Source organism: Pristiophorus japonicus, chromosome 7, assembly GCF_044704955.1.
Source record: "Pristiophorus japonicus isolate sPriJap1 chromosome 7, sPriJap1.hap1, whole genome shotgun sequence".
NCBI classification, from domain to species: Eukaryota; Metazoa; Chordata; class Chondrichthyes; family Pristiophoridae; genus Pristiophorus; species Pristiophorus japonicus.
The window spans coordinates 114,567,586-114,592,199 of record NC_091983.1 but is presented as its reverse complement, the minus strand read 5'-3'; the positions used below and the strand labels follow the sequence as shown (position 1 = coordinate 114,592,199).

Here is a 24,614-nt window from a genome sequence, read left to right as displayed (position 1 = left end):
CTTTGGTAGTGGGTTTTGGTCCTGCAGGGAAAAATGATTGATAGTTACTTTGTGATCGCCACAGATTCTGACGGTGCTGTCCCCCTTGAGGACTGGGACAATAGGACTGGCCCACTCGCTGAACTTGATCGGTGAAATGATGCCCTCTAGTTGAGCCGGTCTAGCTCAATCTCTACTCTTTCTCTCATCATGTATGGTACTGCTCTCGCCTTGTGATGGATGGGTCGCGCCCCTGGAATTAGGTGGATCTGCACTTTTGCTCCTTGGAATTTCCTGATGCCTGGTTCGAACAGCGAAGGAAATTTGTTTAAGACCTGGGCACACGAAGTGTCGTCAGCGGGCGATAGCGCTTGGATGTCATCCCAGTTCCAGCGTATCTTTCCCAGCCAGCTCCTGCCGAGCAGCGTGGGACCATCGCCCGGTACCACCCAGAGTGGGAGCTTGTGCACCGGTCCATCGTAGGAGACCTTTACGGTAGCACTGCCGATTACAGGAATCAGTTCTTTCGTGTAAGTTCTTAGTTTCATGCAAACTGGAGTTAAGACTGGCCTTGAGGCCTTGTTGCACCACAACCTTTCAAAAGTCTTTTTACCCATGATGGGCTGGCTCACGCCTGTGTCCAGCTCCATTGACACCAGGAGTCCATTTTGTTCAACATTCAGCATTATCGGGGGACAATTCGTGGTGAATGTGTGCACCCCATGTATCTCTGCCTCCTCGGTCTGAGGCTCTGGTTCGTCATGATCCTCCATGGATCTGTCCTCCTCTGCAACATATAGTAGTTTGCAGGTTTAACAGGCTTTGCAGCTTGCCTGCACACTCGTTGGAAGTGTCCCATTGTTCCACAGCCCTTGCAAACGTACCCTTTGAATCAGCATGAATGGAAATAATGATCACCCCCGCAGCGCCAACAAGGTGTTAATGGCCTAGCATTCATCTCTGGACGTGCAGCTACAGGAATGTGTGACCTGCCCTGTGTGTTACAATTCGAAAACATCATCACTTTGTTCACAGTACTTGTAGCAGCACTTGTGTGCTGAGAGATTTGCTTCGTATTGTCAAAGATGGCAATGAACACCTGGGCTATCACTATGGCCTTACTCAAGGTTGGGCTTTCTACAGTCAAAAGTTTGCAAAGTATTGTTGCCAATGCCAAGTATGAAAAAGTCTCTGAGCATGTGCTCCAAATGTCCTTCAAATTTGCAATGTACTGCAAGGCGTCTTAGCTCGGCAACATAACTCGCCACTTCCTGGCCTTCAAACCTTTTGTTGGTGTAGAACCGGTACCTCGCCATCAGAACGCTTTCCTTCAGGTTCAAATGCTCTCGGACCAGTCTGCACAAATCTTCGTACGATTTCTCCGTGGGTTTCGCTGGAGAGAGCAGATTCTTCATGAGGCCATAAGTTGGTGCCCCACAGACGGTGAGGAGGATCGCCCTTCGTTTGGCAGCGCTCTCTTCGCCATCTAGCTCATTGGCCACGAAGTATTGGTCGAGTCGCTCCACAAAGGTTTCCCAATCATCTCCCTCCGAGAATTTCTCCAGGATGCTCACTGTTCTCTGCATCTTTGGGTTTGCTATCTGTATGTCGTCACCAGTTGTTGTGTATGGAGAAAGAGTCAGACTGAACACTGTGAGCTCAAAGTGAAATGTGACCGTCGTCTTTTATTGCAGGTCTCCAGAGTGCCTCTCCAGCCTGTGAATCCTCTTTAAATACCTGTGCTCCCAAGGGATTATAGGATCCCTTGGGACTCCAGGGGATGAGCCCTCTGGTGGCTGTACAGAGTAAATACAAGTCCACATATATAACCGTTTCCTCTGCCCTCCCTTTAGCGTGTTTGCCGTGAAGGAGTTCCGAGTAGAGCGCTTGTTTTAGAACATAAGAACATAAGAATTAGGACAGGATCCCTTGGGACTCCAGGGGATGAGCCCTCTGGTGGCTGTACAGAGTAAATACAAGTCCACATATATAACAGTTTCCTCTGCCCTCCCTTTAACGTGTTTGCCGTGAAGGAGTTCCGAGTAGAGCGCTTGTTTTAGAACATAAGAACATAAGAATTAGGAACAGGAGTAGGCCATCTAGCCCCTCGAGCCTGCTCCGTCATTAAGTAAGATCATGGCTGATCTGGCCGTGGACTCAGCTCCACTTACCCATCCTCTCCCCGTAACCCTTAATTCCCTTATTGGTTAAAAATCTATCTATCTGTGACTTGAATACATTCAATGAGCTAGCCTCAACTGCTTCCTTGGGCAGAGAATTCCACAGATTCACAACCCTCTGGGAGAAGAAATTCCTTCTCAACTCGGTTTTAAATTGGCTCCCCCATATTTTGAGGCTGCGCCCCCTAGTTCTAGTCTCCCCGACCAGTGGAAACAACCTCTCTGCCACCATCTTGTCTATTCCTTTCATTTTAAATGTTTCTATAAGATCACCCCTCATCCTTCTGAACTCCAACGAGTAAAGACCCAGTCTACTCAATCTATCATCATAAGGTAACCCCCTCATCTCCAGAATCAGCCTAGTGAATCATCTCTGTACCCCCTCCAAAGCCAGTATATCCTTCCTTAAGTAAGGCACGCAGTACTCCAGGTGCGGCCTTACCAATACCCTATACAGTTGCAGCAGGACCTCCCTGCTTTTGTACTCCATCCCTCTCGCAATGAAGGCCAACATTCCATTCGCCTTCCTGATTATTTTGGGAGTCTTGTGTCTGGCATGTGAACAATGTTGCCTGCCCAGCGGAGCTGATCAAGTGTCGTCTGTGCTTCAATGCTGGGGATGTATACCCTCAGTACAGACCCGGGGTGGCTGAGATTTCAAGGCCATTGTTTTAGAGATAAAGGCAAAAGAAACTAAAATAAATATTAATGATATACATGAACAGATAATGATGTAGTAATACTCTGGAAAAAATACATTGCTGGGGTGAAGAGTAAATAAATTTTCTATGTCAGGAGTAGGTTCAAAGATCTGTAAACATCATGGTAATGAAGTCTTTTATGGGGAAATTAGTCAGACACTTTCTCACAATGAACTAAAATCATGGTGACAATTAGCTGTCTCTACCACTTTCCAAGCATTTTTACACATCAAAACCCAGAAGGTTTGCTGCAAGCATAAAAATTTGCCTCGCAGGAATCCAAAATTTGGTCAGTCTTTAAAGAAGCAGTACTATATTCTTTAATTAACATTTTAATAATAAAATATATACAGCTAGATGCAACCAGCAGTGCAATGACTCATTCTTAAGGCAGTTTACCAAATAAGAATGGCTCTTTCAATACACACTAAGCCAATTGCCTGCAAAGTTGCATGATGACAGGCATACACAATATAGCACTGTGTCCATTATTTTTCACTCAGTATGCTGAAAATTTATTCTAACAAGTAATAATTTCAAGGAGAATTGACGCCATTAGGTAAGAACATTGATTTTAATTCTTATCTGGTACAAACAAAGTTTTGTGAAATCAGGAAAAGTTATTTCAATCGTCTCATACTGATATTACTTAACCACAATATATTCTTCAGATGTAATTTCAGAAAAGGCAATTGTGAGGCACCACATATTTATTGACTTAGACAGTTATTTGGAGTTCAGATTGATGACCTCTTATTGAAGTTTAATGGAGTGAAATATTAATATTGGCGATACTAACCAGCTTTAAAATTATTCGTTATTTTTTCCTCAAGTGCATTTTTCTAATATGTCTTTATTAACAGACATATATGAGAAATATATTGCATATTTTTATTTTTATTGACATTGAGCATTCAGTTTGTTTTGTCAATTATGAAGCCACGTGCTCATGTACACTGATCAACCATCAGATAAATACAGAATCATAGATTCAGAGAAAACTACGGCACAGAAGGAGACCATTCGGCCCTTTTTACAATGCCACGTCACAAAACTCCTTAATTTACATCTCATTATTTTTGTGTTAACCTAATTGTGAATTCAGGAAATAATTAAACAATAATCATTGAGAGGGAAAATAGAACAGAACCCCCTCTCTCTCCCCATTGGAATGACAAATTGAAAGAGTAATCTGGTGGACTTTTTAGAAATGTTTGATTCTCAGAATTTTTAAAGAAGATACTATGATGCAGAAAGCAAAAAGGCAAAGGACAGGCATTTCCTTGGCGCTTTGCTGACTCCACTGCCATAACTTCACCGTGTAAATGGTGTTTCCTACACACTTCTCTCAAGGTTACGGCAGGAGAGCAGGAGCAGCTCTGAGCAAATTCCCAGCCAAAGAGAGATATGAAAGGAAGAAGGATCTGGACTGGGCGACCATTTTGTAGCTCTGGAACTTGTGATTAACCCACCTTAGGCTGTTATAATAATTGTCTTCTTGTATTGCTGGCTCTAAACATTCTCTGAAAAATAAGCTTGAACAGCCTTAACCCACTCTGTAGCGAGCCTGGGTCTGCCATGCATAATTGATGGTAACTTAATCATCTAAGAGAAACCATGGGCAGGGTTCTGATCTTCTCAATGGGATAGTGTTTGGGTAGAACTTCTACCAGCTGCTGTGATCCCACCTTCACCCCGAACCATTTTGCTGGGTTGGGGCTCATTTGGAAGGCATGGTGGGCTCCCAACAAGATCCACGCTACCAAGAGAGAGCCAACTGCTGCCGGAGGGAGAAATTATGTTGGTAGTACTGCAGATTCCCACTGCAGCACCAGCAGAGACGGCTGTACATTTAAAGCGGCCAGAACAGCCTTGAAAGCTACGGCAACAATTCTCTTATGCCTCAGTTGAGATCGTGGATCATTACGCAGGGAGAGGAGGCCACTGCTAAACACTTTTCCTTCATGCACCAATCTTGGGGGTCTTACTGCCACTGCCACAGGGCATATTGTCACTTTTCTCCTGGTACTCTTGGAGTTGGCAGAGACTGTGGTGGTATGTAAGGAAATCAGTTGGAAACCCCAGACCCTGCTTATCTGCCATGCAATGGGAAAGCATGGAATGACCACTGGCCTATCCACAGTGTGAAGGGTGTGATGTGGGGGGGGGGGGGGGAGGAGCGTGGAGGATGGCGGGGGGATTGGAAGGAAATTGAGGTTGGGGCAGGAAAGGCATTACTGTCCAATTTTGTTACATTTTCCACCGTTGTTCAATACAGTTTCTGTTGGGAGAATGGAGGTAAATCCAACTGCAGAAGTGTATCTGAAGTGAACAATGGAAAGATTGCACTGCTACCGGAGTTAGAATTTAGGCCAGTTTAGAAATATCCTTACTTTGCATCAGCGAATGCTAGTCCTTACCTGGAAATGCTACAAGCTGATGTCAGTGTCAAAAGTAGACAATTATTTCATTTCCCAGCACTGATATCTCTTGCTTATGGTAAGCACAAAGTCCATCAAAAACATTGAAAATGCGAAAAAAGAAAAGAATTAATCATGAAAGTGATGAAAACTAACAAGTGACTTCTGTTTTCCTTATACCTCAGGATTGTATCCCAGGTTATTACAGATTACCATTGAGATCAACAATCAGGGGACCCAGACCTGTGGTGTGGAGCTGTGTACAATGTCAGTGCAATAGCCACAGTGACATCTGTGACCGCAAGACCTCCGTGTGTCAGGTAATGAATATTCTCTTCTTGTTTTATCAAAGTAGCTAAAGAAGTTAATTTCCGGCAGGTAGTTCTTTGCAGACATTAGGGAGAATTTTGGCATGCAAAACAGGTGGGTTGGGAGCATGTGGGGATGAAAATTTAAAAATTCTGAACCCTGACCCCAATCTGCTTCAAGTTCGCCCAATTCCAGATTTAATGGAGGTCGGCAGCCAACCCACTCCCAGGAGGCAGGTTGGAATTTAAATATGTTAATGAGACTGGCGGCCTCTGATTAAGTGGGCAGTCGGGTTTCAGGGAAACCCGGCAGCTGAGGTAAGGAGAAGGTAAGTGCCTTTACAGCAATGCTTATGGACCAGGAGGAGCAGGAGTGCTTCCTCCCAGCCTCACAAGCTCCTCCCTATCCGACCTTCCCCCACTGCAATGGAAAGGACCCCAGGATAAGGATCGGACCGTACCGCATCGCTCCCCCTGGGGTCATTGAGTGGCCTCTCACGGTATTGGGGATCACACCCTCCCCAGGGATGGGACCACCCCACCCCCCGGGATCGGACTGCCCACCCCACCCTCACCCCGGGGCCGAGGATTGGACCTGCCTGGTCCTGCGGCCTGCTCCCGAGTGCACTCTGCCTGACTGGAAGTGAAGCCGATCAGTCAGGCTGACTTCCGGGCGGGGAACCTGTCAGGGTCAAATGACGTACGCTGTGGAGTTAAAACCCCACAGCATGCATGGAAATCTGGACTTACGGGTTTCCTGACTGAAATTCCAACCCCTCCCCCACCTATGTTACCCACCCCTGTTAATATCCAGGCCATTGTCACTGTTGTAATATTGGGAAACAGCCTACATTATTAGAGATACAACACCAGATTATGTGCTTTTTTAATAAAAATCAGCTCAAAAGTGAAGCAGCCCTACATGATACTAACCAAGTTGTTTTTAAAATCTTACTGGATTTTCAAAAGGCATTCAGCAAGGTGCCACTTAAAAGGTCACTACACAAGCTAAGAGCTCATGGTGTTGGGGGTAATATATTAGCATGGATAGAGGATTGGCTAACTAACAGAAAACAAAGAGTCGGGATTAATGGGTCATTTTCAGATTGACAAACTGTAACAAGTGGAGTGCCACAGGAATCAGTGCTGGGGCTCAACTATTTACAATCTATATTAATGACTTGGATGAAGGGGCCGATGAATTGTAGCCAAATTTGCTGACGATGCAAAGATAGTCGGAAAGCAAGTTGTGAGTAGGAAGCAAAGGGCTAAAAATTCAGTCTAGCCTGGTTTGAGGCGGTGAAATCGCCTGGTCACTAACTTTAGCGCCCGGCAATGTTTACTGCCTCCAAAGGGGATATTAACTTGTTGCGGCCCAAGGGGGGAGTGGAGCGCTAACGGAAGCATTCCCCACCCCTCTTAGAGCACTAACCTTGATCCCTGGGGGCGCTATCACAGGAGCACTGCTGAACTTCTGGCGCTGGGAAACCAGCATCCGAGCTCCTAAAGGGGAAGTCAGCTGGACCATCCGAAATGCTGAAGAAAAGCCAAGGCTGCTAAACAACAGTGTCCAGCATCTGGGACAGATACATTCATGGAAAAAAATCATTTTAACTGCCCACCTGTTCCCCCTTGGACATATCGAACAGGCAGGGGCTCCATGATGCTTGCTTTCCATGTGGCAAGAATGACTGTGAATGTGTGCACCTGCGCAGCGCTGAATAACAACCTAATATCTATATATTAGGCAGGGTCTCCATGACGCCTGCTTTCCCTGTCAGAAGTAGCACCAGGCTCTACGGCAGGCAAAAGCTGTCAATTTCGCGACCGCGGTGCTACGTGGGCTTTGCATACTCATAGACGTCACCAAGTGGGTGGCGCTAGAGTGCGGAGTGCTAACTCTTAGCGCCACCGGTAAACCTCCACTGAAGGTCGCAGGAGGTGCTGCAAGCGCGGCGCTCGGTCGGTAAGAGCTTAGTGGCCCGTTAGCATCCCTCTCAGGCGCTAACGAGTGGCGCTAAGCAATCAGATTTTTAGCCCAACAAGTCTGCAAAGGGATATCGACAGGTTAAGTTGAGTGGGCAAAAATTTGGCAAATGGAGTGTAATATGGGAAAATGTGAGGTTATCCACTTTGGTAGGAAGAATAGAAAAGCAAAATATTATTTAAATGGAGAGACACTACAAAATGCTGCAGTACAGAAGGATCTGGTTGTTCTCGTTCATGAAACACAAAAAGTTAGTACGCAGATACAGCAAGTAATTAGGAAGGCAAATTAAATGTTGGCCTTTATTGCAAAGGGAATAGAGTATAAAAGTAGTGGGGCTGGATTTTCAGCTAATTTGCACCCTACTTGGCGCGTTGGTCGGGCGCAAAAATGTGTTTTTCGGGATTAAACAGGTGTCCAAGAATTAGCGCCCGGCCAGAAGTTTCACCAATAGTTTTGTGGCGGCGCAAAAACTTAGTGCCCGCTCACCGTTTTGTCCATTAGAATGATGACCATTGTCGTGCAACGCTGTGCTAGCACCCCGGGCAGAACATTCGAGCATACCGCCTGATTTAACATCTGCCCCAGGACCCGACCAGAAAAACCTGGCAGTCCCAGGGTGCACTAAGTGCAATGGGCACCATGTTAAAGGGGCATATGTCATAGTTGCCACTGACTGGCACTGTTGGGAGCAGAACGCTGCGTGAGTGAACACTTGGAAGAGGGACTTTTTTGAGCTTACCCTTTGTTTTGAAGGTTATTAACAGAGTTAAATAGGGGCTATGCTAGTTCACCAGCCACTCATGCTGGCTGCTATTGGCAGATGGCTTCAAGCTGGAAGAAGGCTTGGTTTGGCATGGAATCGAAGAGGTCGCAGACATTTGGGCAGGAGGCCTTACCCCCCACGGATTTACAGGGAACATCAGTCCTACCTGCCCATTTTTGATGAGCAGTGTGTTCAAAGGCTGTGCTTCAAAAAAGAAGTGGTGAGAAAAATCTGCCAGCTCCTACAGGCGGACTTACAGCCTACCAGCGGCAACAGGATGGCACTGCCCATCGAGGTGAAGGTGACTGTGGCGCTGGCCTTCTATGCCTCCGGCTCCTTCCAGGCAGCAGCAGGGGACATATGCTGCAGCACGCTGCACACTGCTATATTCGGCAGGTCACAAGGGCATTGTACATGTGCAGGATGGAGTTCATAACCTTTCCAATGAGCAGGGAGAGCCAGAATGAGAGGCCTATAGGTTTTAGGAGATTTGCAGGCTTCCCCAAGGTTCATTGACTGCACACACATGGCCCTGCGAGCACCGACACAGCATCCAGAGGTGTTCAGAATCAGAGAGGAATTACTCTCCCTGAACGTACAGATTGTCTGTGACCACATTCAGCGCATCATGGCAGTCAGTGCCCGTTCTCCAGGGAGCACCCACGATGCTTTCATCTTGCGTGAGAGGAGTGTCTCACGCATGTTCCGACAAGCACAAGGTCACAGCTGGCTCATCGCTGACAAAGGATATGGCCTCGCCACCTGGCTCATGACCCCCCTCCGGAACCCTGCTACAGAAGCCAAGCAGCGCTATAATGAAAGCCGTGCAGCCACCTGCAACATCATAGAGCAGACAATTGGCATCTTGAAGCAGCGCTTCCGATGCCTGGACCGCTCTGGAGGCTCCTTTCAATACTCCCCTCAGCAGGTCTCTGAGTTCATTGTGGTGTGCTGCATGTTACACAAGTTAGTCATCATAAGGGGACAGGCATTGCCAATGGGGATTTCAGGACTACCTCAGGATGAGGAGAAGGAGAAGGTAGACGAGGAAGAGGAGCCTGGCGAGGAACCAATGCCAGCACCACCACTACCACAGTGGAAGCAGCATGGAGATGTGGCCGTTGCAGGAGCATTTAGTCAATTTTGGCAGAAAAAAAATAAAAGAGCAAGATATTATTTAAATGGAGAAAGATTGCAAAGTGCTGCAGTACAGCGGGACCTGGGGGTACTTGTGTATGAAACACAAAAGGATAGTATGCAGGTACAGCAAGTGATCCGGAAGGCCAAATGGAATCTAGGCCTTTATTGCAAAGGGGATGGAGTATAAAAGCAGGGAAGTCTTGCTACAGTGGTACAGGGTATTGGTGAGGCCACACCTGGAATACTGCGTGTAGTTTTGGTTTCCATATTTACGAAAGGATATACTTGCTTTGGAGGTAGTTCAGAGAAGGTTCACAAGGTGATTCCAGAGATGAGGGGGTTGACCTATGGGCCTCTACTCATTGGAATTCAGAAGAATGAGAGGTGATCTTATCGAAACATATAAGATTATGAGGGAGCTTGACAAGGTGGATGCAGAGAGGATGTTTGCACTGATAGGGGAGATGAAAACTAGAGGGCATAATCTTAAAATAAGTGGCTGCCCATTTAAAACTGAGATGAGGAGAAATTTCTTTTCTCAGAGGGTTGTGGATCTGTGGAATTCGCTGCCTCAGAGGGCTGTGGGAGCTGGAACATTGAATAAATTTCAGACAGAAATAGACAGTTTCTTAAACAATAAGGCAATAAGGGATTATGGGGAGCGGGCAGGGAAGTGGACCTGAGTCCATGATCGGATCAGCCATAATCGTATTAAATGGCGGAGCAGGCTCGAGGGGCTATATGGCCTTCTGCTGCTCCTATTTCTTATGGTCTTATGTTCTTAAGTTGGCAACTTATCAATGAACACTTTGCATGAACAGGGGTCTGGAGGTTTGAGCATTGCTTCACGACTCTATGCCACAATGCATGACTATTCCCCCACTTACTGTGCAAATGAGACACCAGCCAGCAATGTTTAAGGTGTAGAAAATATTTACTCAACATGCAGTCAAATCTGTTCAAAAATAAATGCTGTATTCTGCAGTCACATAAGCATCCAAAATAATCTTATTGTTTCTTGGTCATGCTCTTACTCCCTCTTCCCTTAGAAACATAGAAACATAGAAAATAGGTGCAGGAGTAGGCCATTCGGCCCTTCTAGCCTGCACCGCCATTCAATGAGTTCATGGCTGAACATTCAACTTCAGTACCCCATTCCTGCTTTCTCGCCATACCCCTTGATCCCCCTAGCAATAAGGACCTCATCTAACTCCTTTTTGAATATATTTAGTGAATTGGCCTCAACAACTTTCTGTGGTAGAGAATTCCACAGGTTCACCACTCTCTGGGTGAAGAAGTTCCTCCGCATCTCGGTCCTAAATGGCTTACCCCTTATCCTTAGACTGTGACCCCTGGTTCTGGACTTCCCCAACATTGGGAACATTCTTCCTGCATCTAACCTGTCTAACCCCGTCAGAATTTTATATGTTTCTATGAGGTCCCCTCTCATTCTTCTGAACTCCAGTGAATACAAGCCCAGTTGATCCAGTCTTTCTTGATAGGTCAGTCCCGCCATCCCGGGAATCAGTCTGGTGAACCTTCGCTGCACTCCCTCAATAGCAAGAATGTCCTTCCTCAGGTTAGGAGACCAAAACTGTACACAATACTCCAGGTGTGGCCTCACCAATGCCCTGTACAACTGTAGCAACACCTCCCTGCCCCTGTACTCAAATCCCCTTGCTATGAAGGCCAACATGCCATTTGCTTTCTTAACCGCCTGCTGCACCTGCATGCCAACCTTCAATGACTGATGTACCATGACACCCAGGTCTCTTTGCACCTCCCCTTTTCCTAATCTGTCACCATTCAGATAATAGTCTGTCTCTCTGTTTTTACCACCAAAGTGGATAACCTCACATTTATCCACATTATACTTCATCTGCCATGCATTTGCCCACTCACCTAACCTATCCAAGTCGCTCTGCAGCCTCACAGCATCCTCCTCGCAGCTCACACTGCCACCCAACTTAGTGTCATCCGCAAATTTGGAGATACTACATTTAATCCCCTCATCTAAATCATTAATGTACAGTGTAAACAGCTGGGGCCCCAGCACAGAACCTTGCGGTACCCCACTAGTCACTGCCTGCCATTCTGAAAAGTACCCATTTACTCCTACTCTTTGCTTCCTGTCTGACAACCAGTTCTCAATCCATGTCAGTACACTACCCCCAATCCCATGTGCTCTAACTTTGCACATCAATCTCTTGTGTGGGACCTTGTCTTCCATGCCTGCTGTCTCCTCAATGTGGCAACAGAGCATACAGCAAGGCTGCTAGAAGGCTGCTGTGTTGGGGGCTTACTCGGCTTTGTCAGTCACATGTGGTTTGGAAGTCAGCCGTTGTTGGTGTTTGGTTGGCGACTGAGTAGGGGGAGGCAGAATGGTGTCATCCTGAGGAATGACACCATCTCCCAGCTCCCTGGAGCCACTCTGTGGCTGACGTGGCTGGGCCTTAGCAACCAGAGCACGATGTAAAGGACCACCTTGCTGGCCTGCTTTGGCACCGTCACTTCTCCGTGGGACAATGGGGAATGCAGTGAGTATGGAGGCAGGCATGGACTGCATCACCTCCCCAAGCTTAATCAGAACTTGTGCTTGTGATGTGGTCGAGTCTGCAACGTGCTCAAGGGCATGCGCCACACTCTCTGGGACTCCATTGTCACTGTTCAAGGCCACCAGCATCTGAGTGTGGGCAATGATGGCCTCACTGGACTCACGGTTCACAGCGACAATCTGCGACCCTCCCTCCATAATTATCACAGTGAGCTTATCAATGCTCGGGGATCCATCCCAATGCATCAATCAGCTGACGGCTGACTCTATGTTAGCCCTGGATAGTTCCTGCAGGTCCAATTCTACGTCTGCCTGTCTGTTAGCAGACCGACTTTGCCATCTCACCGTCCGGAGAGCTGGCCTGCGGGATTCCACCCCAGCATTGTGTTGCTGCACGCCACTTGGCCCAGGAGCTCCCTATGCGGCAAATCCCAGGAATGAAACTGCGTCCCCAGATGAGCTCAGTCCCGATGGTATCTGCGGTGTGGGAAGAGCCAGTGGAGTTGTCTCATCCATCTCCTCTTCCTCCAGAGGGCGGCCTGGTGTGGACGGCTCTCTCTCTCTCTCTCTCACTGTCAGCATGCGGCATCTCTGGCTGGTCATCTGGAAGTAGAAAGCAACAGACGAGTGGTTAGCAGCAGGGGAGGGGCCAGGGTGACATGAGGAAGGTTGCATGGCACAGGCTCATTTGAAGGAGCGCCGCTACTGCATTAGTTGTCTCAATGTAGTGTCTTGAGTGGTGCGATCCATTTACTTACCCTCACTATATGAAGTGGGCTCAGCATCACCCCTGGCAACTGTCTGACCTGTGGCGCCAATGAGGATCGAGAATCCTCCACATCAGTGAGTGGCAGGGTCTGCGTCGGACCCACGTCTGTCCGCAGTTGCTCCCTCGATTATGGGAGTGCTTCAACTGAAAAAATGTGAATGGGAATGGTTGCAAAAGGGTCCATCTGCTCTTGTGGCATAGATGACTACCAAAGTAGTTAATACCATACTCTGAATGTTCTCGGGGACTTGGATGTTGCATGTGCTTCATCATGAACTTATCGAAGTGTACAGCCATCTCAGTTGAGGTGTCGATGAGATCGTTCAGAAAGCGATGGGAGAAGTTGCAGATGACTGCGCTGAGCGATGTTCTTCATGTGCATAGATAAATAATCGCAAATAGGGTGCCAAAGTAAGCCTTCCTTTCTGTCATGCATTGTGGGAGGCAACCCACAGAGTGGTGAGAGGCACCAAAAGCATGAGAACATTCACATAATAATGTCTCTGATTTATCCTTGGAGTGGTGAAGGAGTGCTTGGATAAAAATGGTACTCACCCTGATGACTCTAGTGAGGTCGTTAAACTTCTTTCGGCACTGTGTGCCAGTCCTGGGCACTGTGTCTGAGGCAGAGACCTCTTCAGCTATCTCCCTCCATATTTGTTTAAAGACGGCAGGCAGAGATCTGGATACCCTCCCGAAGATGGAGTGCCTCCCACCTCCTCTCCACCGCACCCACCAGTGCCTCATTGACCTCCTGGCTGAATCGCCTGGCACGCTGCCCTCTCTCCTCCTCCATCTCTGCAGAAGTGGCTGAAGTGGCCCGCTTTAAATGTGCATATGTGCACGAGATTGCCGCACCCTATATTAGCATTTGCAACAGGAGCGTAAACCAGCAGGTGGAAGAAAGAAAAAATGTATATGCAAAATGGCCACCTCCTTCAATGCGGAAGTTTCAGCTCTGGTGCACAGCCTTTGGTGCAACACTGGACTTAACGCCACGCTCCTCCAAAGCTTCCTCTCGGCAAAAGTTCCTCACTGTGACGCTAACGTTAACCCGATGCTAATTTTTCCGACCTGCTGCAAATTGCGCCCGGAAATCCTAAAAGCTGAAAATCCAGCCTGTGAAGTCCTGCTACAACTGTACAGACCATTGGTGAGGCCACACCTGGAGTACTGCGTACAGTTTTGGTTTCCTTATTGAAGGAGGGATATACTTGCATTGGAGGCAGTTCAGAGAAGGTTTATTAGGTTGATTCTTGGGATGAACAGGTTGGCATTAGGAATTGTTGAGCAAGTTGGGCCTGTACTCATTGGAGTTTAGAAGAATGAGGTGTGATCTTATTGAAACATATAAGATTCTGAGTGGGCTTGACAAGGTAGATGCTGAGAGGATGTTTCCCCTCATGGGGGAATCTAGAACTAGAGGGCATTGTTTCAGAGTAAGGCGTCATCCATTTAAGTTGGAGATGAGGAGGAATTTCTTCTCTCAGAGGGTCGTGAATCTTTGGAATTCGCTACCTCAGAGAGCTGTGGAAGCTGGGTCATTGAATATATTCAAGGCTTAGACAGATTCTTGTACTATAGGAGAGTCAAGAGTTATGGGAAGCAGGCAGGAAAGTGGAATTGAGGCCAAGATCAGATCAGCTATGATCTTATCGTATGGCAGAGCAGGTCGAGGGGCCAAATGGCCGACTACTCCTTCTATTTCTCATGTTCTTATGTAGCGCAAATTGTATTTTGCAGGTAACATTCATGTTACAGAAGTGCCAGGTCATGAACATTACCAACAAGAAAAAACTCTACTCCCTTCCCTGACCTTCAAAGGCATCATCATTACCAAATTTCCCACTGCTAACAGCTTGGGCTCAAGACTGACCAGCAGCGGATTTGGACTAGCCATAGCAATACTGTAGCTATGACAACAGGGCAGAGGCTGGCACACTGCATCAAGTGACTCATCTCCTGACCTCTCATCATCATAGGCAGTCCTTCAAAGCGAGGATGACTTGCTTCCACGCCAAAAAGAGATGAGTTCACAGTTGTTTCAATGTTTGCGATCCCGAACTAATATTCCAGATCCCAAACTACATCGTGAAGGGTGGAAGATGCCTGTGCGTGGATTTTTTTAACGTATGGTGGCCATTGCATACCAGCCACCACACGGGCTTGACAGAGCTAGGTCTTGGTCCAGTGGCAAGGATTAGCCAAGACGACTGGAGACCAGCTCTGCTGGACGGACCTAGTGTACACACATATCGTGGTGTGAGCTGGCCTGTGCTACCCCAGGCTCTTGCCTCTTCTGGCCCCAAACTCACGCCTCTCCTGGGCCCCGATCACTTCCATCTACAAAGTCTTGCCACTCCTTCGCCTCTCCTGCTATGCCTGCCCACACTGCAATCAGCGACCTGGCTTCACAGCTGTCGCCCTCCTGCAGCAGCACGCGCTGCTCCCTGCAGTGGTATGCCGCCGCACGCTGCTCCCTCCAATGGCCCCGGCCTGCTGATGGTCTTGCAAGTCGGGAGCGCGCCGATTTCTGGGCCGGGCTGCCACACGTTACTCCCTGTAATGGCCCCGGCCTGCCGATGGTCTTGCAGGCTGGGAGCGCACCGAGACCGTGCAGGGAGAGAGTCCCGCAGCTGCCGCTCCTGACCTCTACACCACCTTCAAAGCACAGATTGTGCAGGAGGGTGGGCTTTAGTTTCCTGAGGCATTGGGACCGCTTCTGGAGGAGGTGGGATCTATACAGGATCTGTACAAGCCGGACGGGTTGCACCTCAACAGAGCCAAGGTCAATATCCTCATAGGAGAGCTTGCTAGTGCTGCTGGGACAAAAATCATTTAAGAATCTCAATATCACTCAGAGCAGTGCAGTATTCTTGTAAGCAGCTCTGCTACTAAATTCAACATCCACCCAATCACCAAGGGTATACCGTGGCTGCAGTAGGTACTATCTACAAGATACACTGCAGCAACTCACCAATCTTACTTGACAGCAGCTCCTAGTCCTGCGATCTCTGTCACAGAGAAGGACAAGAGCTGCAATATCATGGGAACACCATCTTCCCAAGTTCACCTTCAAATCATATAGCATCCTGACTTGGACATATATTGCCATTCTTTCGTTCTTTTGTTGATTCAAAATCCTGCAGTTCCCTACCTCGCACCACCATGGAAGTACTATCACTGTAAGGATGCAGCAATTCAAAAATAAACTGCCTGCTCATGGTATCTAGGGATGGACAATTCATCGGCTTGCCAGTATCATCCACATCTCATGAACAAATTAAGCAATGACAATGTTTTGTTTAATCCCTATGTCACTTACAATGATCCTTTTCTTTGAATTGTAAGTCATACAGTGAACAGTGTAGAGATCCTATGTAAGATGTGGGGGAAGGGAAAACAAAGTAGAGGCCAAGTTACCTCAGGATCGCTTATGATGCTCCAGTATATTGTTTGTGGCGAGCTCCAGCTTGAAAATGAACATGAAAAAATACACAAAACATATATTTATATAGCACGTTTCATGTAATTAAATATCTCAAGACATTTTACCAGGGGAATTAGTGGTGAATGAGCAGGAAATCAGGGAGAAGTTGTAAGAGTGAGCAAAGTGACGGTCAAAGTGATAAATGTTAAAGAGTTTTCGAAGCTGGAGAGATTTAGAAAAAATGGTTGAGTTCATGGGTATGGTGGTTAAAGACTTTTCACTTGTTAATGACTGGCCCAGAAAAAGAACAGTTATAAGTATGGTGTCTCACTCCTTCAGGTTATGAATAGTTTCAGGAGATTTTCAACAACAAAAAAAAGTTAAATTCTTTCTCTTTTCTGTCTCTTAATTCAATCTTTCTTTCCCTCTCTTCATTTCTCTTTCTGTACCTGATTTGACATTGGATTTATCTACTCTAACTCACTGTTCTTATCAGCCCTTCCTGTTTATTTCTCAATCCTTTAATCTCATCAGTTAAGGAGATTGACTGTTTTTTTTAAATTCATTCATGCAATGTGTGCATTGCTGGCAAGGCCTGCGTTTATTGGCCATCTCTAATTGCCCTCGAGAAGGTGGTGGTAAGCCTCCTTCTTGAACTACTGCAGTTCCTGCGGTGAAGGTACTCCCACATTGCTGTTTGGTAGGGAGTTCCAGGATTTTGACCCAGCGACAATGAAAGAACAGCAATATGTTTCCAAGTCAGGATTGTGTGTGACTTGGAGGGGAACTTAAAAATGGTGGTGTTCCCATGCGCCTGCTGCTTTTGTCCTTCTAGGTGATAGAGGTCGTGGGTTTGGGAGGTGCTGTCGAAGAAGCCTTGGTGAGTTGCTGTAGTGCATCTTGAAGATGATATACACTGAAGGCATGGTGCATGAATGTTTAAGGTGGTGGATGGAGTGCAAATCAAGCAAGCTTCTTGAGTGTTGTTGGAGCTGCACTTATCCAGGCAAATGGAGAGTATTCTATCACCCTCCTGGCTTGCCCATTTGGTGAGTCAGAAGGTAAATACCCAGCATCTGACCTGCTCTTGTAGTCACAGTATTTATATGGCTGGCCTAAAAGTACTGGAGAAATACCACCAACGCTGCCTCTGCAAGATCCTGCAAATCCATTGGCAGGATAGGCGTACCAACATCCGTGTTCTCGCTCAGGCCAGCATCGAAGCAATCACCACGCTTGATCAGCTCCGATGAACAGGCCACATCGTCCGCATGCCCGATACGAGACACCAAAAAGAAGCGCTCTACTCTGAGCTCTGGAATGGCAAGTGAGCTTCAGGTGGGCAGAGGAAACACTTCAAGGACACCCGCAAAGCCTCCTTGAAAAAGTACAACATCCCCACCGACACCTGGGAATCCTTGGCCCAAGCCCACTCAAAGTGAAGAAGCATCCGGGAAGGCCGAACATCTCGAGTCTCTTCGCCGGGAGCAAACGCAAACAGCGGAAGGAGTGCACGACAACCCAAACACTCCACCCACCCGTCCCTTCAACCACCGTCTGCCCCACCTGTGACAGAGACTGTAGGTCTCGCAATGGACTCATCAGTTACCTGAGAACTCATTTTTAGTGTGGAAGCAAATCATCTTCGACTCCGAGGGACTGCCTAAGAAGAAGATTTATATGGCTGGTCCAGTTAAGTTTCTGGTCAATGGTGACTCCCAGGCTGGTGATGGTGGGGGATTCGATTATGGTAATGCCATTGAATGTTAAAGGGATATGGTTAGCCTCTCTCTTGTTGAAGATGATCATTATCTGGCACTTGTGTGGCACGAATGTTACTTGGCACTTATCAGCACAAGCCTGAATATCGTCCAGGTCTTGCTGTATGTAAGCACGGACTGCTTCATTATCTGAGGAGTTGGGAATGGAACTCATAAGTGAACATCTCCACTTCTGACCTCATGATGGAGGGAAGGTCATTGATAAAGCAGCTGAAGGTGTTTGGGCCGAGGACACTGCCCTGAAGAGATCCTACAGCGATGTCCTGGGGCTGAGATGATTGGTCTCCAACAACCACAAGCATCTTCCTTGGTGCTAGGTATGACTCCAACCAGTGGAGAGTTTTCCCCCTGATTCCCATTGACTTCAGTTTTACGAGGGCTCCTTGATGCCACACTCGGTCAAATGCTGCCTTGATGTCAAGGGCATTCACCCTCACCTCACCTGTGGAATTCAGCTCTTTTGTCCATGTTTGGACCAAAGCTGTACGAAGATCTGGAGCAGGGTGGTACTGGTAAACTGAGCATCCGTGAGCAGTTGTTGCTGAGTAAGTGTTGCTTGGTAGCTTTGTCGAAGACACCTTCCATCACTTTGATGATTGAGAGTAGACCGATAGGGCGGTAATTGGCCAAATTGGATTTGTCCTGCATTTTGAGACAGGACATACCTGGCCAACTTTCCACTTTGGCGGGTAGATGCCTATGTTGCAGGTGCCATTGTTGTAGCTGTATTGGAACAGCTTGGCTAGAGGTGTGGCTAGTTCTAGAGCACAAATCTTCAGCACAACAGCCGGGATGTTGTCAGGGACAGTAGACTTTGCTGTATCCAGAGTGCTCAATCATTTTTTGATATCACGTGGAGTGAATCGGATTGGCTGTAGACTGGCTTCTGTGATGGGGGGCCCTCAGGAGGAGGCCGAAATGGATCATCGATTCACAACCTCTGGCTGAAGATGGATGCAAACGCTTCAGCCTTTTCTTTTGTTTGTCTCGTTGTCCACTAATCTCCCAGATGCCCTGTTGCCCTCACTATCATCTCGCAATTCCAGTAACTTTGTCGGCAAAACTTTAAAAAACCTACATGTGAACAAATAAGTCCAACTAACAGGACACACCCCACGAAAATCTGGGCCATTGTGAATAATCTTGTTGTGGGAAGAGGTTATTGGTGCACTGCCAACAGAAATTATATCTAATTTTGTGCTTAAGTTCCTGGAGTGGGATTTGAACCCACAACTTTCTGACTCTGAGCCACAGCTGACACTCTAATGTGGCTTTAAATCCCACTCCAGGGACTTGAGCACAAAAATCTAGGCTGACACTCCAGTGCAGTGCTGAGGGAGCGGCGCACTGTCGGAGATGCCGCCTTTTGGATGAGACGTTAAACTGAAGCCCCGTCTGCTCTCTGAAGTGGATGCAAAAGATCCCATGACACCATTTTCAAAGAAAAACAGGGGAGTTATCCCTGGTGTCCTGGCCAATATTTATCTCTCAATCAACGTAACATAAAAAACAGATTATCTGGTCATTATCACATTGCTGTTTGTAGGAGCTTGCTTGTGCGCAAATTGGCTGCCGCGTTTCCTACATTGCAACAGTGGCTACACTCCAAAAACTTCTTCATTGGCTGTAAATTGCTTTGAGACGTCGGGTGGTTGTGAAAGGCGCTATATAAGTCCAAGTCTTTCTTTTAATGCCTCTTTTCTTATCAACAATCTTTATACAAAAAGCAAATTTTGAACGATGAAAATGCAATTTTTCCAGAAAGAAGAATCACTTCTTAAAGTAGCGCTCAGCCCTTCCTATAGCAGTGCTCAAATGAAAAATCAAAAATGACAGTTTTGAAATCAAACTTCGATTTCAAAAGAGTCGTTTTTCATAAATTTACTGTCTCTGTAGGTATAACTTTTGAAGTTAATAAACCAGCGTTTGAGTACTTGGCATTTTGAGTACTTGGCTGCTGACAATCCTTCTCTCTAAAGCAATAAATCATTGGGTACATAACATGATTATTGACAGGAAAGATGTTGTGTGCTGAGCTAATGAGAATACAGTCTTCGTTTTGGTTGTTTTGAGCAATAGAGGATTTTTTCCATCTCTGAATACAAGTCAAAAGGAACTTTCTCAAATGGCTCCAGAGCATTTTCTTATGAACTGTTTGGACATATTTGTTCGAAGTATCGGGATCTGATGCTTCCCAAGTATTGCCTAACTGATTGAAAATGATATGCAAACAGATCCTGATTTGAACTGCTTAGATTTATAAATAACAACTGAGGCAGTTTATAATGAAGTGATAAACCTGTACTAAACAAGATTTTTTTCCCCCGCAGAATTGTCGTGACAACACAGCTGGTGGGCATTGTGAAGTGTGTGCTCCTGGGTACTATGGGATAGTAAGAGGGTCTCCAAATGACTGCCGTCCTTGTGCTTGTCCTCTTCAAATTTCCAGCAACAAGTAAGATTCTAGCATTGCAATGTTTTAGATGACAATGGCAACATAAGTTAGACAAAATGGACCTGAATTTTCACGGGGTTCTCATGATCACTCGCCATAACTTCAGGAGATCAACAGGACACCCAGACAAGCAGCTGTTTTGAGACATTTACACTGTTTCTCCAGGGAGGTTCTGCAAGTCGCCTGATGGAGAACATGTGCGTAAAATCCATGTGAATATTTAATTTGAATAATTTTTAAGAACCTGTAAAATTATGAATCTAAAATACGGAGCATTACTCGTCTGGGTTATTCTGTGACCTAGGGATCATTTCAGAAACCATTTTAAAAATCTTTTTTCTTACACAAAACTTCACATTTTGCAAGTCGGTCAATAGTTTTATTTTCCCATTTTCATCCCTCCGCATCTCTTTGCTGTCATACATTTCATGTGTGCTGGTCGCTCTTCAGTACCTCTCCCAAATGATCTGTCTTCATGTTTGCTCCCAGACAGTGTGTCAAATGGCCATTCAACCATAGAAGCACCATGGTTGAGTTTTATCCAGTACTCGCCTAAGTTCACTTGCCCATTTGCAGCGGCAAATCCTAAATAGCAATCAACAACTACAAACTTGGTCGATTTTTACCTCCCTATCCCAGGACTAATGAACATAAAAAATAGGTGCAGGAGTGGGCCATTCAGCCCTTCGAGCCTGCACCACCATTCAATAAGATCATGGCTTATCATTCACCTCAGTACCCCTTTCCTGCTTTCTCTCCATACCCCTTGATCCCTTTAGCCATAAGGGCCATATCTAACTCCCTCTTGAATATATCCAATGAACTGACATCAACAACTCTCTGTGGTAGAGAATTCCACAGGTTCACAACTCTCTGAGTGAAGATGTTTCTCCTCATCTCAGTCCTAAATGACTTACCTCTTATCCTAAGACTGTGTCCCCTGGTTCTGGACTTCCCCAACATCGGGAACATTCTTCCCGCATCTAACCTGTCCAGTCCCGTCAGAATCTTATACGTTTCTATGAAATCCCCTCTCATCCTTCTAAACTCCAGTGAATACAGGCCCAGTTGATCCAGTCTCTCCTCATATGTCAGTCCAACCATCCCTGGAATCAGTCTGGTGAACCTTCGCTGCACTCCCTCAATAGCAAGAACGTCCTTCCTCAGATTAGGAGACCAAAACTGAACACAATATTCCAGGTGAGGCCTCACCAAGGCCCTGTACAATTGCAGTGAGACCTCCCTGCTCCTATACTCAAATCCCCAAGCTATGAAGGCCAACATGCCATTTGCCTTCTTCACCGCCTGCTGTACCTGCGTGCCAACTTTCAATGACTATTGGTTGCGATGGCCGGGAATGGAACCCGGGTCAACTGCTTCAAAGGCAGCTATGCTCACCACTATACCACCATCACCCACACTTTTAGAGGCTCTACAGTACCGAGGCCATCACTGCCAGCAGTGTTGCCCCCACAATCTGGCTCCAATGTCGAAAAAAGCTTCATGACCTCAGACCAGTGGTCAAGGTCAGCGAATGCATCTTCAAAAGCTGTCTCCTACCAGCTGTACCACTAGCCTCACACACATCCTCCCCCCTCCACCACCCAAACACTCACCTATCAACAATCTGTACCAAACACGAGGCACACTTCACATTCCTAACTTCATCTGACCCTTTTGGAGTGGACGGTGTTGGCCATTCCTGGCAGGGGTGTGACTGAGCCCTTGGGCAGTGGGCGGGGCAGAAAAGATACAAGATGCTGGTATCCTTAATCCTCCTTCTCACATCCCACTTCATCTTCTGACTTACAAGGTATATATGGCATAAGCATGCAGCTCTTGCTTTCCCGCCCTCACCACAACAGAAATGTTGGAAATACTCAGCAGGTCAGGTGGCATCTCGACCTGAAACGTAAACTCTGTTTCATTCTCACTCAGATTAGGTAGCTCTTCATTGACCAGGGATTGAACCCAGGACCTGCTTACCTTTTATGGTTTAATCACTGGCTTAACCAGCTGAGCCATCAGGAGACGCTTCAGTCAAGATTTGTTGAACAATAAATGACTGATTATCAGCTGGAAAATGAGGCAGAAGGTCAGGAATACCCCCTCCCACTTCATCTGAATTGTAGTGATGGGCCTGTGCTTGCTGTCGGCATAGCTTTGACTCCCCGCCACCAAACTCAGGAAAACCATGGAAATCCCTGTCCATTTTTCCTGATCTTTGTTTCTGGGCAACTGGGCATTCCTCAGGGCCATGGGTCAGGAAAATCTATCATATCTTTTTATTTTTGCATTATGGTGTTTTAATTTTCTCATTATCTGTGGTCTTCTGAAGCTACTCAATGGCCTGGATATTAACAGGGGCAGGATGCGTCGGCGGGGAGGGAGCGGGGAGCGGAGTTTCGGACAGGACCCGCATTCTGTGGAGTTTTAACTCCACAGCGCGTGTTTTGTCCTTGACAATTCCCCCACTCAGATGTCAGCCTAATTGACGGGCTTGGCTTCCAGATGGGTGGGGAGGACTCTGGATCAATTCGCAGGAGCAGGTAAGTCTGATCCTGTGGGGTGGGGGTCCAAGGGGTGGTCCGATTTCGAACCCCAACTCCCGGGCGTCTTTTCATGGGGTTGGGTCTGATGGGGGGGGGGGGGGAGCTTGGGGGGGTCGGGGAAGCTCTCCTGCTCCTCCCGGCCCACAAGCATTGCTGTAAAGGCACTTAGCTTCTCCTTGAAGCTATACTCCCTGTCCTTCAGCTGCCAGGTTTACAGAGGCCTGGGAAACCAGGCAGGCAACTTTTAAACCTGCATAGCAGGCTAAATCAGAAGCTGGCGGCCTTAGTAAAATATTTAAATTACCAATCCGCATCCTGGAAGTGGGTTGGCTACCCACTCTTGTCCCGCCTCCATTAAACCTGAAAGTGGGTGGGTTGAGATTGAATTTCAGAGTTTTAAAATTTTAACATTTGACCTGACCCAACCCACCATTTTTGGGTGTTAAAATTCACCCCAATGTTTCAGTTCAGTGCAAGAATTTAGCAGAACTGTGGGGCCCTCTGCTATCCTGGCAGCAGTGTCACTTCAGACATTTCAGTGTGCCAGTCTGGCATGTCGCTTGTCTGATGAAACTATTAAGTTGTTTTCTGGATGGGTTCAATGTTGACCCATGTTGAGATTCAGATGTGCTATCATAGAAATAAGATTCTTCCTGCAGTGTGAGGAAATAACCTCGCAATTCAACCCAGCCCTGCAAAGAAAACCCTGTTCTTACATCAAGTATTAGTATTATGTTAATATGTATGTGGCCTGCCATTTATTTGCATTATTGCACATGAAAGCACAATATGTTTAGATTAATTTGTTATCTAACTAGCTTTAGTTGACCATTTGTATTTCATTATTTTTAGCTTTAGTCCAACCTGCATTATAGAAGGATTTAATGCTTATCGCTGTGATGCATGTCAAGAAGGATATGAGGGGCAGTTCTGTGAGAGGTAAAATGCCATTTTGATTGTCTACATATAGTATAATAATTGAAGGATTGATTTGTTAATAATTAGTAATATAATTTAATTATGGTACAGTAAATAATTACAAGGTGTTACACATATTTTCTTTAAAGTTTTAAATGCTTAAAACCATTTTTTTAAATTACAGTATAAATTCTGGCTCTGAAATTCTGGAGGCCTGAAGGCAAAACAGGTTGCAGCGTTTGGGCAAGGGAAGGTAGAAATTGGGTGGATACAGTGTATGCCAAACACATGAGGGCAATATGTCATGCAACCTATTTTCTATTATTTGCACCTAGCAATGCTGGGTGCGAAGCACACTAGTGCATCTGTTTAATGGCCTTGGGGTATTAAAATTTTAAAGACTGATTTCCTGACATCATTCAATTTCAAAAAGATTATGTGGCCAAAATTGCCCACACCTGAAACGAGTCGCACTTACTGTTTATCACCAGGAAAATGAGGCAGTGCCACTCCCGCAGGTCAATTCCGGGAAAGAGGCAAATGGCGGCCCCTCCACAGAGACTCGGTGGCCATTCCGCACTGACCCGTGGCTGCTGCTTTCAGGTGGCCAGTGGCCTTATAGAAAGGGGAAATTTCAGTCCCTATTTGTTTATGGTAAACTGACCCAATAGGCA

General features: G+C 46.5%; 1 protein-coding gene and 1 non-coding gene across 3 annotated transcripts in view; one reads left to right on the top strand and one right to left on the bottom strand.

Annotated features, from left to right (window-relative positions):
* lama2 (laminin, alpha 2) overlaps positions 1-24,614 on the top strand; it is a 693,080-nt gene that overhangs the window by 514,332 nt on the left and 154,134 nt on the right. For both annotated transcript variants that reach the window (XM_070885262.1, XM_070885261.1), the window contains exons 29-31: positions 5,466-5,600; positions 20,346-20,470; positions 23,875-23,961. In XM_070885262.1, coding sequence (XP_070741363.1) covers positions 5,466-5,600; positions 20,346-20,470; positions 23,875-23,961 — 347 coding nt within the window. The remainder of the gene's footprint in view (positions 1-5,465; positions 5,601-20,345; positions 20,471-23,874; positions 23,962-24,614) is intronic.
* Positions 21,814-21,885, bottom strand: trnaq-uug (transfer RNA glutamine (anticodon UUG)). The gene has a single exon. It is a non-coding gene; the product is annotated as a tRNA-Gln (tRNA).